General features: G+C 55.1%; 1 protein-coding gene across 2 annotated transcripts; it reads right to left on the bottom strand.

Moving 5' to 3' along the window:
- Nucleotides 1-13656: 13656 nt before the first annotated feature.
- On the bottom strand, nt 13657-18254 carry SYNGR2 (synaptogyrin 2). 2 transcript variants are annotated; one of them, NM_001266199.1, is given in 4 exon segments: nt 13657-14645; nt 14743-14882; nt 15333-15570; nt 18068-18196. In NM_001266199.1, coding segments are annotated over 4 exon segments (675 nt in total). In that variant the 5' UTR covers nt 18167-18196; the 3' UTR covers nt 13657-14447.
- Nucleotides 18255-18444: the final 190 nt, after the last annotated feature.

Raw genomic sequence — 18444 nt, 5'->3', positions numbered from 1 at the left:
TTTTAGTTGTCCATTGTTGGCTGGGTCCTGGTCACCTGGCAGCCTTCACGCTGCCTCTTTTTATGTGTAGCTATTTGAGATCGCTGGACGTTTCCACCTGCAACCTCAGGTTGGGAGTTAAATTCACTTCCTTGGCAGCAGATGTGGGCCTGGTGTTTCTGAGCCTGAGACGCTTTGCTTGGTCCTCTGGACTTGTCCACCTGGACACCCAGTGGCAAAGCCATGCTGTGCCACATTATAGAGCTTGCAGCCACAGAGCCCTTGCTGGGAGCTGTATCTGAGAGTTGCTACAGCTGTGCAGAGAATGCATCCACCCGGCATGTGGCCTTAGGTGGGAGCTGAGGGGCTCCTGAAGCCAGACGGTGGTGGAGTGGAGGGTGCTTGGGGCTTGGAGTTGCGTGTGGGGATTTAACCGTACTTCCTGGCCGTGCTGTCTGATGTAGGTCATTTACTTTTCCAAATTTGCTTCCTCATTCCTAAGATGCGATGTCCACAGCACAGGGTGGTGTTACACCTGGCGGGGACAGGGAAAGCAGAGGAGGTCACTCCGTTCCAGCTGTTGGAAGTGCAACTTCTGGAGTCAGTCAGATCCAGGATTAAATATGAGCTCTGCCTTGTGTGTCACAAGTCATTTCTAACATAGAGATGGTCACAGAGGCCAAGGCCAAGGCTGGGCCAGCAGCATTGACAGCTCCAGAGAGGCTGCCCTTGCAGGGCCCACAGCTGGCCTCCCACCTGCCCTCACTTGTCTTTCTCTGTTTAGGGAGGGAAGAGGGAATTTAAAATGCGCAAAATACTATTTCACACGTTTTTTCCAGAACTCGAAGTAGGATTATAGCAAGGTAATCACGAAACAATAGTTGTCAAATGTTGTTTTTTTGTTAGTTTGTTGTTTGTTTTTGAGACAGGGTCTCTCTCTATCACGCAGGCTGGAGTGCAGTGGTTCAATCATAGCTTACTGTTACGTGACCCCAAACCCTTGGGCTCAAGTGATCCTCCCACCTCAGCCCCCTGAGTGGGCGGGACTACAGGTGCACACCACCACACACAGCTGATTTTTAGGTTTTTTGTCGCATAGTGTCTCGCTGGCCTCGACCCAGGCTGGTCTTGAACTCCTGAGTTCAAATGATCCTCCCATCTTGGCCTCCCCGAAGTGCTAAGATTACAGGCATAAGCTGCTGTGTCTGGCCAGAATACAGGATTTTAAAAATTTATATTTTGTAACATAATTGATATAAAGACAAATATAACCCAGGCCCAGTTCTAGTTATTCATTCTTCTGAATTTTAAAAGGAAACTTGGCTGACCCCTAATGGTATCATGGGCCCTGGTAACTGATGAAGTTGGCCTTGTCTGCCGAACAATGGAAGAGTTTTTAGTCTCGTTGAGCTTTGTATTGGACATTACTAATTTCTTTTTTTTTTTTTTTTTTTTTTTTGAGATGGAGTCTCACTCTGTCACCCAGGCTGGAGTGCAGTGGCGCGATCTCGGCTCACTGCAAGCTCCGCCTCCCGGGTTCACGCCATTCTCCCGCCTCAGCCTCCGAGTAGCTGGGACTACAGGCGCCCGCCACCGCGCCCGGCTAGTTTTTTGTATTTTTAGTAGAGATGGAGTTTCACCATGTTAGCCAGGATGGTCTCGATCTCCTGACCTCGTGATCCACCCGCCTCGGCCTCCCAAAGTGCTGGGATTACAGGCTTGAGCCACCGCGCCCGGCCGACATTACTAATTTCTAATCCAAAACATCAAGTGAAGTGGCTTGTATAAATAACTGGTTTTCCTCTGGGAGGTTAAGGCGGGTGGATCACTTAAAAGTTAGGAGTTTGAGACCAGCCTGGCCAACATGGTGAAACCCCATCTCTGCTAAAAATGCAAAAAGTAGCTGGGTGTGATGGTGTGTGCCTGTAGTCCCAGCTACTCTTGAGGCTGAGGTGGGAGAATCGCTTGAGCCCCTTGAGAATTGGGAGGTGGAGATTGCAGCGAGCCGAGATGGCGCCACTGCACTCCAGCCTGGGTGGCAGAGCAAGACTCTGTCTCAAAAAAAAAATAAATAACTGGTTTTCTGAACGAGGGCCTTTCTCATAGGTGCTAACTTCTCAAAGCCCGGCTGGGTGAACACTGAGCCTACTTTGCAGGTAGCGAGTGGTCGCGACAGTGCCATTCCCTGGCCTCTGCATTCTGGCTTCTGGCCTCCCTGTGCCTGCTCACGCTCTGGCTTTCTCTTCCCAGGAACACCATGGAGGCGCTGCCCGCCTGCCTGCTCCGAGACGCGGCCCAGGAGGCCCTGGGCGTGGCTGTCATAGGCATCGACGAGGGGCAGTTTGTAAGTCGGCTTGTCCTGGTATCACTCTTCCCGACAGCTCCCGCTCTGTCCTCCGTTTTCCACCGCTGACTTGGAGGTTATCTGATCTTTTAGTAAAACAACAAGGTTAAATAGCTACAACCAGTGTTGGAATACCCTCTGAAGGCCCCCTTCTAGTTTCCCTGTCATAGTCATGTAGGATTCATTTTACCTTTTTTTTTTTTAGATGGAGTTTCACTCTTGTTGCCCAGGCTGGAGGGCAATGGCGCCATCTCACTGCAAACTTCGCTTCCCGGGTTCAGGCAATTCTGTCTTGTCTCGGCCTCCCAAGTAGCTGCGATTACAGGCACGCGCCAGCATGCCCGGCTAATTTTATATTTTTAGTAGAGACGGGGTTTCTCCATGTTGGTCAAGCTGGTCTCAAACTCCCAACCTCAGGTGATCCACCCCCCTCGGACTCCCAAAGCCCTGGGATTACAGGTGTGACTTACCGCACCTGGCCATTTTACCGTTATAAAAAATATATATCTATTTTCTGGCAAGATGCAGTGACTCACACCTGTAATCTCAGCCTTTGGAAGGCCAAGGTGGACAGATCGCTTGAGCTCAGGAGTTGGAGACTCACCTGGGCAACATAATAAAACTCCATCTCTACAAAAAAAAAAAAATCGCCAGTCATAGCAGCGCACACCTGTGGTCCCTGCTACTCAGAAGGGTGAGGCAGAAGGATGGAGCCTGGGAGGTCGAGGCTACAGTGAGTAGTGATAGCGCCACTGCACTCCAGCCTGGGCGACAAGGCCAGACCTTGTCTCAAAAAAAAAAAAAAGGAAGGTGGGGAGTAGTGTTTGGTTTGCCTAATGGTTCCTTTTGCTTGTTTCTTATACGTTTATTTTCTTGTTGTTGAAGTACGTTTTTTAGTAGTTTTTGCAGCCAGGATGTATAGATGGAAAGCTGCCAGGCTTTGTATGGAAATCTTTCTTTTGTCCTCTAGTTTAAGCTGGGCAGCAAGGGATAGGTTGATTTTGTGTAGGTTTTTTTTTTTTTTTTTTTTGAGACGGAGTCTTACTCTGTCACCCAGGCTGGAGTGCAATGGCACGATCTCAGCTCACTGCAACCTCTGCCTCCTGGATTAAAGCGATTCTCCCACCTCAGCCTCCCAAGTAGCTGGGATTACAGGCACCCACCATCGTGTGTGGCTAATTTTTGTAGAGATGATGGTTCACCATGTTGGCCAGGCTGGTCTTGAACTCCTGACCTCAGGTGATCCACCCGCCTTGGCTTCCCAAAGTGTTGTGATTACAGGTGTGAGCCACCACGCCCAGCCTTTTTTTTGAGATGGAGTGTCTTGCTCTGTTGCCCTGGTTGGAGTGTATTGACATGATCTTAGCTCACAGCAATGTCCGCCTTCTGGGTTCAAGCAATTATCCTGCCTCAGCCTCCTGAGTAGCTGGGATCACAGGTGCGCACCACCATGCCCAGCTCATTTTTGTATTTTTAGTAGAGATGGGGTTTCACCCTGTTGGCCAGGCTGGTCTGGAACTCCTGACCTCAGGTGATCCACCTGCCTCGGCCTCCCAAATTGCTGGGATTACGGGCGTGAGCCACCACGCCCAGCCTTGATCTTGTTGCTTTGAAGAGTGGCAGCGCTGGTCGTTGTGTTTTTGCTCAGGGGAAGGCTGCCATCTCTCTAATGTTACCTCTGGTCAGGTATTCTATCTGTTCTCTCTCAGCACAATGAGTCTAGGGTAAGCTTTGTTTTCGTTTATCCTGCTTTATAGCTGGTGTGCCTTTTCATTTCTGGGGAAGGAATGAAGCCATTATCACTTCAGGGCTTTCTCTCCTCATCCCTCTCTGAGGTGTTCTGGGTTCCATCTTCCAAAGTGTGTTTTGTTTCAATGACTATTTTTATATCTGCTGCTCTAATTCATCATCCTCCGTTTTGACAAGTTACTGTTGGGTTATTTTTAAATTTACGCTGTTCCTTCCGTTATGTTTCTGAAAATTTTTTCTTAGACTTTTCCAGATTTTTCTGTTTCCTCAGGAACACATTCCGCAGTTGAGTTTCTGGGTTATTTTCTGTTATCTTAGTTTTTCTTTCTCTGCTTTGGAGTTTTTTATTTTTGTTAGTTTATCACAAATGAATGAAACCGAAACTGTCTCCAAGGGGCTCGGCAGACTTGACCTCTTAGGTACTTTTAGGGTTGCCTCAAAGTACACAATGTGGTGGTTTGATATAAACATAACAGGAATTTATTTCTCACTCACAGACCCCTACGTGGTTCCAAGCCGGTTGACGGGGAGGCCGCCACGAGGCGGCTTAGGTCACCCTGGCTGGCTGTATACAGACACGGAAGGGGAGAGGCATGCCCCATGGTGTGAGGTTTTCATGGGCCAGGCCAGAAGCTGCAAATGTCACCTCTGCTGATCTTTCAAAGACTAGAACCTGGGCACAGGGCCACCTATACGTTTAGTATACGTAGTCCAGTTCTCTTTTTGTTTGTTTTTGAAACAGAGTCTCACTCTGTGGCCCAGGCTGGAGTGCAGTGGCGCAATCTCAGCTCACTGCAACCTCCATCTCCCAGGTTCCAGTGATTCTCCCGCCTCAGCCTCCCGAGTAACTGGGATTACAGGCTCCTGCCACCGTGCCCGGCTAATATTTTGTATTTTTAGTAGAGACGGGGTTTCGCCATGTTGACCAGGGTGGTCTCGAACTCCTGACCTCAGGTGATCCTCCTGCCTCAGCCTCCCCAAGTGCTGGGATTACAGGTATGAGCCACCGTGCCTGGCCACACTTAGTCTAGTTCTATACCCTGGACTGTACATTTAGTCTAGTTCTCTACCCTGGAGGAAGAATACATGAGTTTGTTGGTGAGTGCTTCGAGATCTCTAGCCACCTTGCCTCCCAACACAGAGCCAGGCTGCTCCGGCTGGAATACCCTGCCCGGATATCACAGGCCTGTACCCCCTGCAGGCCAGTCCTGCCTTCCTGGTTCTGTTCTTGCCCAACATTCTGTATGAGTCACAGCTACAAATTCCATTCCCATGGGGAGGCTGACGGGCCCTTCCCCTGAGCGGGGCATCTGCCCTGTGGAGTTGAGGGACTCACTCCAGGCTGCCAGTGTCCGCTCTGGGTTCCCAACCACCCAGCAGCTGGCATCTCCCTGCCTGGGTGTGCCCGTTCCGTTTCTGACCTTCAGAGGTGCGCCTCTGAGCACCCCGCTGCGTACATGGAGACGTTGTTGCTGCCCCGTGGTTGAGGGACTCCAGGCGAGAAAGTGAGCCCAGGCTGGGAACAGGGCTGCAGCTGTTCTCTTTTGTTGTCAAACCGTGGCCTCGGAATGCATCCACGGATTTTGCATCAGCTTTGGGGACATGGCCCTCTCAAAACAAGGAAGCTTCAGCTTTGGCAAGGCTCTCCCTCCTTCAGACCTGCCGCTGTGAGTGGTTCAGTCGCTCTGTTCTCCTGGCTCTGGGTAAACCTTGTTGACAGAGGCTGACCCAGACCTTCCAGGCACAAACCTTTCCCTTCTCCTTCCTCCTTCCTTCACATCCAAATGCCCCGAGTCAGAAGCCAGCGTATTAAGTCCTGTCCCCTGTTCAGCCTGGGGGAGGGATTTCTCCGTCTACTTCCTCCCTGGCCAGCAAGTAAAACTTGAGTTCATTCAGTGCGTATTTATTACACCCTATCCAGACATCAGCATTCTGCCCTGGCCTCTGTGTGCCCTTGTTCTCTTCAAGAAGTTCAGGGTCACCAGCCTGACCAACATGGAGAAATCCTGTCTCTACTAAAAATACAAAAATTAGCTGGGCGTGGTGGCGCATGCCTGTAATCCCAGCTACTCGGGAGGCTGAGGCAGGAGAACCGCTTGAACCCGGGAGGTGGAGGTTGCAGTGAGCAGAGATTGCGCCACTGCACTGCAGCCTGGGCAGCAACAAGAGCAAAACTCTGTCTCAAAAAAAAAAAAAAAAAGGGAAGTTCAGGGTCTTCCCATTGCAAGCAGTTCTAGATGGAGGAGAGGGGTTCCCAGCACGTGACCCAGCAGAAGGACTGTCCTTCATTCCTTCATCGTCTACCTGGACAGTGGCTGAAGCCCGGCCTAACCTGCCTTGTTCTTGTTTTCTGGGTCAGCAGGGAAAGCCTCTCACAGAGCAGCCACCGTGCCGTCCTGAGGAAGGCCCTGGGTCAGAAGCTCCTGTGCTTCTTTGAACCCCGGGAGAGACGCAGAGGTGCCCACACTGCTTTGTAGAAACTGTTGGCATCCAAGAGAGATTCACCTGGAAAACCTGAAGCTACTGGCTGGGGGTGCTGTGCTTCAGATGCTGGTGGTGGGTGGGAACCCTGGCCCCCATGCCACCCCCACGTGCTCATCAACAGCTGCACAGTGTGTGGCGGGCTCGCAGGGTTGCTTCGCAATAGTAGGAGCTCTGATTTATTTTTTTTAACTTTTTTTCTGGCTGGGCACGGTGGCTCACGCCTGTAATCCCAGCACTTTGGGAGGCCGAGGCGGGTGGATCACTTGAGGTCAGGAGTTCCAGACCAGCCTGGCCAACATGGTGAAACCCCATCTCTACTAAAAATACAAAAATTAGCCAGGCGTGGTGGCGCCCACCTGTAATTCCAGCTACTTGGGAGGCAGAGGCACGAGAATTGCTTGAACCTGGGAGGCAGAGGTTGCAGTGAGCCAAGATCATGCTACTGCATTCCAGCCTGGATGACAGAGTATGACTCTGTCTCAAAAAAAAAAAAACCTTCTTGTGTTTTCTGTTCTACTACACAAGTAACACAGGTTGAGTATTCCTTATCCTAAATGCCTGGGACCAGAAGTGTTTCGGATTTCAGGTTTTGGAATATTTGCATGTTCATAATATAATGAGACCTTGGGAATGAGCCCCAAGTGTAAACACAAAATCCATTTATGTTTTATAGACATCTTATGCACATAGCCTGAGAGTAATTTTATGTATTTTGTCATTTGGGCGTGAGCCACAGTTTTGACAGTGACCTGTCCCATGAGGTCAGGTGTGGAATTTTCTACTTGTGGTGGGTGCTTGAAAAGTTTCAGATTTTGGAGCCCTTCGGGTTACAGATGTGCAACCTATAATAAGTTTAATCTGGCCGGGCGCAGTGGCTCACACCTGTAATCCCAGCACTTTGGGAGGCCAAGGCGGGCAGATCACGAGGTCAGGAGATCCAGACCATCCAGGCTAACACAGTGAAACCCCGTCTCTACTAAAAGTACAAAAAATTAGCCAGGTGTGGTGGTGGGCTTCTGTGGTCCCAGCTACTCTGGAGGCTGAGGCAGGAGAATGGCATGAACCCGGGAGGTGAAGCTTGCAGTGAGCCAAGATCGCACCACTGCACTCCAGCCTGGGCGACAGAGTGAGACTCCGTCTCAAAAAAAGCAAGTTCGTAATTCATATAAGTTACCACAGCCCAAGTCTCCTAAGCCAGAGACCACTAAGAACACCCCTTGAGTTGAACAACTCTGGTTTGTTTATTTATTTAGAGACAGGCTCTCTATGTTGCTCAGGCTCAACTGCAATGGCGTGATCTCAGCTCACTGCAACTTCTCCCTCCTGGGTTCAAGCAATTCTTGTGCCTCAGCCTCTCAAGTAGCTGGGATTACAGGCATGCGTTGCCACACCCAGCTAATTTTTGTATTTTTAGTAGAGACGGGATTTTGCCATGTTGGCCAGGCTGGTCTCGAACTCCTGACCTCAGGTGATATGCCCGCCTCGGCCTCCCAAAGTGCTGGGATTACAGGTGTGAGCTACTGCACCCGGCCAAAGTTTTATTTCACATGTACTCTTTATTTCCTGGGACTGCCATAGCACAGTACCACAGGCTGGGAAGGGGAGCAACGGAGACATCCTCTCACAACTTCGGAGGCTGGATGTCCAAGATCAAGGTGTTGGCAGGGCTGGTTCCTTCTCAGGGCTGCAAGGGAGGGACTGTTCCTTGCTTGTAGGTGGCGTCTTCTCCTTGTCTTCACGTTGTTCTCCTGTGTGTGTCTGTGTCCAGGTTTCCCTTTTTAAACTTTTTGTTTGTTTTTATTTTTTGAGACAGAGTATCACTCTGTCACCCAGGCTAGAGTGCAGTGGCAGGATCTTGGCTCACTGCAGCCTTCACCTCCTGGGTTCAAGCAATTCTGCCTCAGCCTCCTGAGTAGCTAGGATTACAGGCATGCGCCCCCAGGCCCACCTCATTTTTGTATTTTTAGCAGAGACGGGATTTAATCCTTGGCCAGGCTGGTCTCGAACTTCTGACCTCAGGTGATCTATCCACCTTGGCCTCCCAAAGTGCTGGGATTACAGTTATGAGCCACTGTGATTTCCCTTTTTATAAGGACACTAGTCATTGGATTAGAACCTACCCCTATCACTCCACTTTGTAAGACCTTATCTCCAAATGAGGTCACATTCACAGATATTCTGGGTTAGGACATCAGCATATGAATTTGGCGGGGTGGGGGACACAATTCAAACCATAACGTCCCCTAAACACAAGGCACAAAACCACCAACAGCAACAGCATGACTGCCAGGGCCCACTTTGAAACGTCCCAAACAACTCGGATACCTCCATCTTTATCTCCAAGGCCGCTGGTTGCCCAGGGACCTCTGCTGGGGTTAGGGTTTAATGCTTACCTGGGAGAGGGGTGGCGTCTGCACTGGAGGAGGACGCCACCGGGGGAGGAAGTGCCAGGTGGAGGGGGGGCTGAGGACCTTCCTCCGTCCTGAAACCCTGAGGTGGGAGAGTCTGGGGTCTGCCTTCCACCCTCATGTGGAGGGTTAAGGAGCAAGGTTCTCAACTCAGGAGGTTCTTCCCCTCTCGATTCCCACCCAGGGGACATTTCACAACAACTAGAAACAATTTTGTCACAACTGGGGGGTGGGAGGCATGCTCCTGGCATCTATCTAATGGGTGGGGGCAAGGGACGCAGCTAACACCCTACAGTGCACAGGACACAGCGAGATCCAGCCTCAAATGGCAGCGATGGCAGCGTCAGCCCTCCAGGGGGCGAGCCCCTGGTGCAGGAGGTGTGCTGGCCCACAGCTCCTTGCAGGCTGGGAGCTGCATTTTTGTGACATGTGATGAGTCCTTAGAGAAAAAGAGGGAATGAGTGCATGGCGGGGAGGGGCCCCGGCGTGCTGGAGTCTCTGGATTTCCTTCTCCAGAGGCCCCTGCAGTCAGCTGAGCACAATCAGTCACGTAGGGCTTCGCTTGGATCCAACTGGAATTTTTCAAGCCGCCCCTTAGTCCTTGCCTTGCTAAGCCCTCATGTCCCAATAACCTCGAACCTCAGTACCTGGCTGAGAAAGCCTGAGTGGCCCCGAGAGAGAGACCCTGCACCCAAGGACAAGGACATCCCCACTTCACCCAACCCAGAGGCCAGTCTGGACATATGAACTCAACCAGCTAAGAGTGATATGATTGATTGATGAGAATCACCAAAGCACTTGCCAGAGTTTGAGCTTCTCCCTGGGCCAAAGTGAAGTTTAATTTACGCAGTAAATGTGCTCTGTGCAGGCCTGATACTTAGAAGGCTGTGCTGTGTCATCCTGCTCTGTAAATGGCCAGTAGGACCCCTGCCCCTTCTCAAAGCACATTACCTGTTTAAAAAGGGGGAGGCAAGAGCACAAAATACCCACCTATTCACCAAAGAGCCTGTATATAACTTAGGATCTTCCATCGTTAAACAACAGGACCTGGCTGGGTACGGCGTCTCATGCCTGTAATCCCTGCACTTTGGGAAGCCGAGGAGGGCGGATCACGAGGTCAGGAGTTTGAGACCAGCCTGACCAACATGGTGAAACCCTGTCTCTACTAAAAATACAAAAATCAGCTGGGCATGGTAGCATTCCCCTGTAATCCCAGCTACTCGGGAGGCGGAGGCAGGAGAATCGCTTGAACTCGGGAGGCGGAGGTTGCAGTGAGTCGAGATCACACCACTGCCCTCCAGCCTGGGCGAAAAAGTGAAACTCATCTCAAAAAAAAAAAAAAAAAAAAAAAAAAACAGAACCTTCCTTGCTCTTAGTGAAGAGGAAACAGGTTCAGAGACGTTAATTCATTGCCAAGGTCACACAGATAATGGGTCCAACGAAGAGCAGTGTCCGAGCTCAAAGCAGCAGGCCTTTGGCCGCTGCAGTGTTAAACAGCATAGCTGGTGTGGAAGTCCGATGCTGAGTCCTGGGGACCTGGACTTGGAGCGGAAGCTGGCTGCAGGGGGAAGGGGCTGCACAGTTGTGGATACGCCTGTCATCTGCTGGGAGGGCACACAGAGGGACACAGTCCCCCGGGCTGTGGAGCCTCATGGGAGAGTTGCTCCAGGCCAAAGGGCCGGAGTTGTCAGATGTGGCAGCATCTTCGCTGGGGATCCAGGGAGCTGCTGCTGGGGTGGAAGCTCACGCTTTCTCCACCTGCCCTTTCCAGTTCCCTGACATCGTGGAGTTCTGCGAGGCCATGGCCAACGCTGGGAAGACTGTAATTGTGGCTGCACTGGATGGGACGTTCCAGAGGAAGGTAAGGCGTCTGATCCAGGTCTGGAGCTGGGATCCAGGAGGGGAAGGGGCTTCTGGGGGGGTACACAGACACCAGCTCTGGGTGACCAGGGCTCAGCCACCACAAGGGTATGGCCGAGCTGCTCAGACCAGGCCTTGTCTGAGCCCAGGGACTCCGTGGTCTGTGCAGACTGGTTCCATCTGTCTGGCAGGTGCTTTGAATCAGCAGAGGGACAGAGCTGGGCACGGTGCTCTGGGGGTTGGGGGAAGGACTCCGGGCAGAGAGAACTCCTGGCTTTAGTGCTTGTGAATCAGAGGGTTTAAAAGAAAAACCCGCCTGGTGAGGTGGCTGAGCGCCTGCTGTCCTTCCCTGGGAGCACAGCCATTCGGGACCATCCTCAACCTGGTGCCGCTGGCCGAGAGCGTGGTGAAGCTGACCGCGGTGTGCATGGAGTGCTTCCGGGAAGCCGCCTATACCAAGAGGCTCGGCACAGAGAAGGAGGTAGCTCCACCTGCCTTCCCTGCCTTCTCTGCGGGCCGGCGGGGTGGGGGTGTGGCTCTGCCTCCTTCCTGTCCTGGCCCTTCACCTGTCCTCTGTCCCTGCCAGGTCGAGGTGATTGGGGGAGCAGACAAGTACCACTCCGTGTGTCGGCTCTGCTACTTCAAGAAGGCCTCAGGCCAGCCTGCCGGGCCGGACAACAAAGAGAACTGCCCAGTGCCAGGAAAGCCAGGGGAGGCCGTGGCTGCCAGGAAGCTCTTTGCCCCACAGCAGATTCTACAATGCAGCCCCGCCAACTGAGAGGCCTGCAAGGGCCGCCCGCTCCCTTCCTGCCGCTGCTGCCCAGCGGACACTGCCCCACGTGCTGCCTGGCCACTCCAGGAGGAAGCTGGGAGGCGTGGAGGGTGACCACACCTTGGCCTTCTGGGAAGTCTTTGTGTGGCTGCCCCACCTGCCACATACTCCCTCCTCTCCTACCCACTGGCCTGCTTAAAGCTTCCCTCTCGGCTGCTGGGACGATCACCCAGGCTGGAGCTGGCCCCGCTTGGTGGCCTGGGATCTGGCACACTCCCCCTCCTTTAGGTGAGGGACAGGGCCACACGCTGTTGACATAAGCCTGCTTCTTCCTCTCTGCGGCTTTCACCGCTGAGTTTCTGTTCTTCCTGGGAAGCTGCACCAGCACCTTTGAGCCTTGGGCCACACTGAGGCTTAGGCCCTTCCTGGGACCGGCTCCTGCCCTCCCCTGAGGATGGCCTGGACTCACGCCCTCTTGCTTCCTTTTGGGCTCAAAGCCCTTCTTACCTCTGTTGATGGTTTCCACAGGAACAACAGCATCTTTCACCAAGATGGGTGGCACCAACCTTGCTGGGACTTGGATCCCAGGGGCTTACCTCTTCAAGTGGGGAGACAGGGCAGGGTCCATGCCTCTGCTGTAGTGTATGAAATTAACTAATTCAAAATTCACTGATTGGTGGATGCACATTTCTCTTTAACCTGGGTTTCCCTGGGTCTCATGGACAGCTTCAGCTTGATTTGGGTGGGGATTTTCTTCCAGATCTTTTTGTTTTCTTTTGAGACAGGGTCTCACTCTGTTGCCCAGGCTGGAGTGCAGTGGTGCAATCCCTGCTCACTGCAGCCTCTGCTTCCCCAGTTCAAGTGATTCTCCTCCATTAGCCTCCCAAGTAGCCGGTATTACAGGCATGCACCACCACACCTCGCTAATTTTTGTATTTTTAGTAGAGATGAGGTTTCACCATGTTGGCCAGGCTGGTCTTGAACTCCCGGCCTCAAGTGATCCACCTGCCTTGGCCTCCCAAAGTGCTGGGATTACAGGCGTGAGGCACTGTGCCTGGCCCCCAGATCTTTTTGTAGTAACACTGATGTCTTAACCACAACCCTTTAACTGAGAAATGGTCATGGGGCGTGTCCTAAGAGGAACATCATCTGCTTCCTGTCTGGGCCAGAGTCAGGACAAAAACGGTGTGCAGAGGAGCCTGGGGCCCAGCTGGAAGGATGAGGCACTGTCCTGTCGCTGGGCCTGCAAGGTCAGGTTTTGTTTGTGAAACAAACTCTCGGTAATTCAGGAGTCAAGACATCTCCCAGCTGTGCCTCAGAGATGGGCTGTTGGCAGCTCACTTGGGGGCAAGCATCACTGGGGTAAGGTGTGGACTTGGTGCTGTGCCTGAGTGTGCCCTGCGCAGACAGGGTCACCGCTCCCAGGGCCTCCCCAGCCTCCCTCTCCCCTTCGCTAGTGATGTCCCAAGCCAAAGCCATTGGGTGAGGCTGGGAGCAGCACCCTGTTAGTTTGTACTGGGGATTTTTAAACAATAGGGATTTGCCGATGACAGCTCCGTCACTGCTCAAAAGAGGAAGCCAGGAGTTGCTTCAGGGCCCTGACCTCTTCCAGAGATGGGCCTAATCTCCAAGGGGTGGGCTGGATGGCCAAGGCCATTCCCTGCTGTGTCCCAGGAAGGCTCCAGAGGTGCTGACCCTGGAGTAAGGTAGAAACCTGGTCTTAGCCATGGCACCCCTCATTCAGTGCTGGGAAAGGTTACCGGGAAGGGGCGTTCACTGGCAACTCCCAGGTACCCCCACCCCAACTCTAGGAAGGGAGCAGCAGGACCCTGGCACTGCAGGCCAGAAAAATCTTGTTTACAGGCTGAGCACAGTTACTATTTTAAGATGATGAAAGGCTTGTGCGGAATGCGACCCCAGATAGAGGGAAGGGGGCCAGCCAGGCAGGCTGGAGGGGGCGGACTGCCACTGCCTTGTTCAAAATACAAGTTCCATAAAGCCAGCCCCTAAGGGTGTACCCAGAGGGGAGTCTTCCTCCAACCCCTAGGCTGTGGCTCAACCAATGACTGGAGACTGACTGAGAAAACATTTATTCTGTCTCCAAACAGCATCCCAGGGCTGGGTATCTCCCCCAAGGCTTTATAATACATTCAGCACAGACAGTCTGGGAGCCATGGAGCACCCCTGCCCTCCCCATGCTTCCTAAGTAACAACTGCAGAATATTTACATAAAGCTGGGTGTTGTCAGGCAAAGCCCTTCCCTGCTGCCAGGGGTGGGAGCAAGGAGGAAGTGCCGTGAGCACCAGCCCGCCCTCACGCCATGGGAGGCAGCCCAGAGGCCACCGGCATAGGGTGGCAGCCCCCAGATCATACAGCAGTGGGCACAGCGGAAGCAAACCTGAGTGAGGACACAAGAGCCTGGTCCAGCTCCGCTGCATAGGGCAGGTGTGATGGCCCCCACGAGTCTTTGGCAGAGAACGCAGATAACAGCGGCTCCCACAGCCTGACCCAGGCCAGGGGAAGCTGAGGCACTTGTCAGCAGCACATGGGTGCCTGCTGGCTTCTAGCCACTCCAGGCGGGGCTGGGGTCGTTAAAAGCAAGGAAAAACACTAGCTAAAAACCTTTTCCTAAAAGTGCCCTGGAGGAGTGAGAGGCTGACTGAAGCCCTCCGGGCACAGGCACTGTGTGGCTCTGCCAGCCCCCGCTAGGCTGGGAGGCTCTTCAGCTGTGTGTCAGCTGCACAGGGTAGAACAGGCGAAAGACGGGGGCTGGCAGTTTCAGGAGGCTCATGGGAAAGTCCAGGGCAGAGGGGAGGGCCCTCTCTGTCCCCCTTCCCACCCTAACTGCTACTCAGTACACAGGGGGCGGCTGGTAGCCCTCGGTGGTCTCCGCATTCTGGGTGAAGGGAGGCTGTTGGTAGTTGTCCACAGATGCACCTGGGTAGGAGGCATAGGCAGTGTTGGGGTCCGGGGTGGGGTCGACGTAGTTCTGGATGAAGTCATCCACGCCAGCCTTGTAGCGCTGGTAGGCCAGGGAGGCCAGCACACCCTGCAGGGAGGGCACAGAGGGGTACAGGTGGGTGGGGGACCCCACCTTCTACCACCCTTTACCCAAGACCCCAAGAACCGGCCCCTGGCCGTCCTACCCAGGAGAAGATGGAAAAGAAGCTGAAGGTGATGGCTGCCCTCGCAGAGTCGGCCCCCACCAGCACGTCCTTCGGGTCGGTGGCCGCCCACTGGTTGGTGAGGAAGCAGAAACCAACAAACCACAGGAAGGTCCAGAGAGCTGGGGGAGGACGGGTGGGGTGTCAGTTCCATGGAAAGGGAGGGCCTTTCCAGGACTCTGGGAGGGGACAGGGCAGGTAGGGCAGGGCCTAGGCAGGGACCTCCCGGGAGCCTCCACGATATGGAGGGGAGGACTCGGAAGCCGGGCTGGGATCCGCCTTGGCATGGTGGGTCCCAGCAGACAACCTAGGGGACAAACGGCAGAGGCAAAGCCCATCTGCTCGGGTGTGCTGGGGGTCCACTCAGCTTCTAGCTACCCCAGGCAGGGCTGGGGCCATTCAAGCAAGGAGAAACGCTAGCTGAAAACCCTTTCCTAAAAGTGCCCTGGAGGAGTGAGCTGCTCCCTGCCCTCCCAGAGAGGCCGAGGCCCCCCAGCTGCGGAACCCCAGAGCTAATGCGTCCCCTTCCTAGTCACCTCCCAAGATCAAATGGAGGTGCCACAGGCAGATACCTGAGAAGAGCAGGTCACCAATGACCAGGTACTTGCGGTCAGTGGCGTTGCTGATCTGGGGGAAATATGCGTCGATCACCAAGAAGAAGGCCGAGGCCAGGAAGGCCAGCACCCCGATGGCACTGCCATAGCGGCAGGCATCCTCATTGTGGTTGAATACGCAGTACATCTGCTTAGACTTGTGGGTGTTGCTGTAGCCCTCGCCATAGATGCAGGAGAACACGATCAAGGCGAAGACCTGCCGGGAGAGGAGGACCTGGTAGGGCTGGTGGCCGCCTGAGGGGCACACACAGCGGGGACCCCAGTGGGGTGTACAGACGCAGGCCTCTCCCACCACTGCTGCCCCTTTTGGGTTTTTGTTGTTGTTTTTTGAGATGGAGTCTTGCTCTTGTTGCCCAGGCTGGAGTGCAGTGGTGCGATCTGGGCTCACTGCATTTTCTGCCTCCTGGGTTCAAGCAATTCTGCCTCAGCCTCCCTAGTAGCTGGGATTACAGGTGCCCTCCACCACACCTGCTAATTTTTGTATTTTTATTTATTTTTATTATTTTATTTTATTTTATTTTATTTTTGAGACAGAGTCTCGCTCTGTCGCCCAGGCTGGAGTGCAGTGGTGCGATCTCAGCTCACTGCAAGCTCTGCCTCCCGGGTTCACGCCATTCTCCTGCCTCAGCCTCCCAAGTAGCTGGGACTACAGGCACCCGCCACCACGCCCAGCTAATTTTTTTTTTTTTTTTTTTGGTATTTTAGTAGAGACGGGGTTTCACCGTGTTAGCCAGGATGGTCTCGATCTCCTGACCTCGTGATCCACCCGTCTCGGCCTCCCAAAGTGCTGGGATTACAGGCTTGAGCCACCACGCCCGGCCAGATTTTTGTATTTTTAGTAGAGATAGGGTTTCACCATATTGGCCAGGCTTCAGGTGATCAGCCCTCCTCGGCCTCCCAAAGTGCTGGGATTATAGGCATGAGCCACCTCGCCTGGCCTGTTGTCCCCTTTTGGAGGCTGGCATGTTAGCCCCTCCAAACTTTGTGGAGGTGAGCTGATGAGCAAAGTGCTTCCTGGTGTACCCCAGGATTAGAATCTGCAGGCACCAGGGGGCCTGCCCCTGGGAATCCTGGACTGAGGAGGGGTGGGGAATGGGCAGGGACCTCCTAGGTAGGGGCTGCTCCTGCCCCAGCTGCCTGCCTGCAGGAATCATTCTGTTTAGGTACCTGATGGATGAAAGGCCGTCCTTCCACCTCCAGCCCAACCTCACCTTGAAAGAGGTTTAAACAAGACAGGCCACCAAGTCACAGAGTCTCACCCAGTCCCCGTCACCTTCAGCCCAAGTCACTTCTACAGCGCCCAGCCTCTGCCTGAACACCTTGGTGAAGGCGGACAGGCCCTCTTGGGAAGGCCATTCCGGCGACCCCATGTCTTCACCTCCTGGAACCCCCTCTAACCCCTGCCTGGTTGAGCCTGGCCAGCTTTCTCCAGACAAGGACTTCCAGCCTCTGTGGCATCCTGGTCCCTCCCAGTCTGTCTCCTAACCCGCAAAGGGCCCTGCATGCACAGGGCACTACAAGGGGCCTAACTCAGGCCTGTGGATACAGTTTTGAACTCAGACCCCTGGAGGACCCAGGGTGGGTGTAGGGGGGCTCCAGCCCCTTGGGAAGAGCCCCATGCCACCTCCCTAAACTTCAAGGCCACCACCCATGCTTGCTCCACCTCAGCAGATGTGGGACAGGTCTCTGGGCATAAGGCTCCCTCTGGGATGGTCCCAGGCCTCTCCCTTGCCAGTCCTGCCGTGCCCTCCCAGGGAGCTCCCTACAGGGCTCTGGAGCTGGCAGTCACAGGCCCCGCCCCCAGCTAGAAATGAAGCCGGACCTCCGGGATGATGGGAGCAGGGTGCCCATCCAGGACTCCTGGCACTGTCATCCCGACCCACTGGGCACCTGATTCTTGGACACAGCCCAGGACAGAGGTGGTCAGACCCCACAGCCTGGCTGGGAGCACGTGTGGGCGCCCTGGGGAACCTCAGAAGCTCCAGGCGGTCAGACCCCACAGCCTGACTGGGAGCGGCTGTGGGCGCCCTGAGGGACCTCAGAAGGCATGGTCTGGGCACAGCAGGTCCACCTCTGCCTGCCCCCTCATGACACCCCCTCCAGCTTTCAGGGCTGGCTGTCCAAGAACAGGCCCCCTCAACACACAAAACCTGGTTTTGGAGGTATTGCCCAGCTTATTGACAGGGGGTACATCCTGGGGTCCCTCAACTTCGGATGGGAAGGCGGACCCGTGGCCTGCCCCGAGTGGGAAGGAGACCCTGTTTCATGGCGTTGGGTTGCCCCCCGCCCCCTCCCTTATCCCACGTGGTTTGGGAAAGCCCAGTCCCGGTGAACTCCACAAGCTGGGAGTCGCGGCGGCGTGCGGGCCACCTGTTCGGGAGCTGCCCCCAAACTCCTCCCACTGCCAGCGAGGCAGGGGCCCGCTCCCTGCGGAGCCTCGGGACACCCCGCGTCGGGGCGCGGGGCTGGGGGTGGGGTGGGGTGGATGGCGGGACCGGGACTGGGAGGAAACAGTGGGACAGACTGTGGAGGGCGGGAAGGCGGGGCCCGGGACGCTGGAGGCCGGCCCCGCTCGCCGCCAGGCCCCGGACGCGGCCGCCGCCACCTGTCGCGCTCGTGGGCCAGGGGCCCCGCCGGGCCTGGCGGCATGGGGGGGTCCCCGGAGTGCCCCGGCCCGCCCTCCCCGGGCTCACCAAGCACACGGCGCGCGCCACCACCTGCGGCTGCGTCAGGAAGCGCCGCAGGTCGAAGGAGCCGCCTGCCTTGGCCGCGCCGTAGGCCCCGCTCTCCATGTCGCCGTCGCCGTCGCCGCCGCCGCCGCCACCGCCGCCGCCGCCGCCGCGGAACGCTGAGGAACCTGCCCGGCGCCCCGCCCCGCTCCACCCGCCGGGGGCGTGGCCAGGCACCGCTAGGGACCGAGGGCAAAGTGCGGCCCTCGCGAGCGGCGGCGGGCCGCGGGACTGCGCTTCTAGCGGCTGGGAGGGGCTCTGGCCGCGGAGCACCGGTGTCCACCCTACCTCGGGGTCGAGGGGCTAGTTCCCGGGCCACGCCGGCCACAGCACGGACCAGA

The sequence above is a fragment of the Macaca mulatta genome, chromosome 16, assembly GCF_049350105.2.
Source record: "Macaca mulatta isolate MMU2019108-1 chromosome 16, T2T-MMU8v2.0, whole genome shotgun sequence".
Lineage (NCBI taxonomy): Eukaryota > Metazoa > Chordata > Mammalia > Primates > Cercopithecidae > Macaca > Macaca mulatta.
This window is presented reverse-complemented; position numbering and strand designations above follow the sequence as displayed.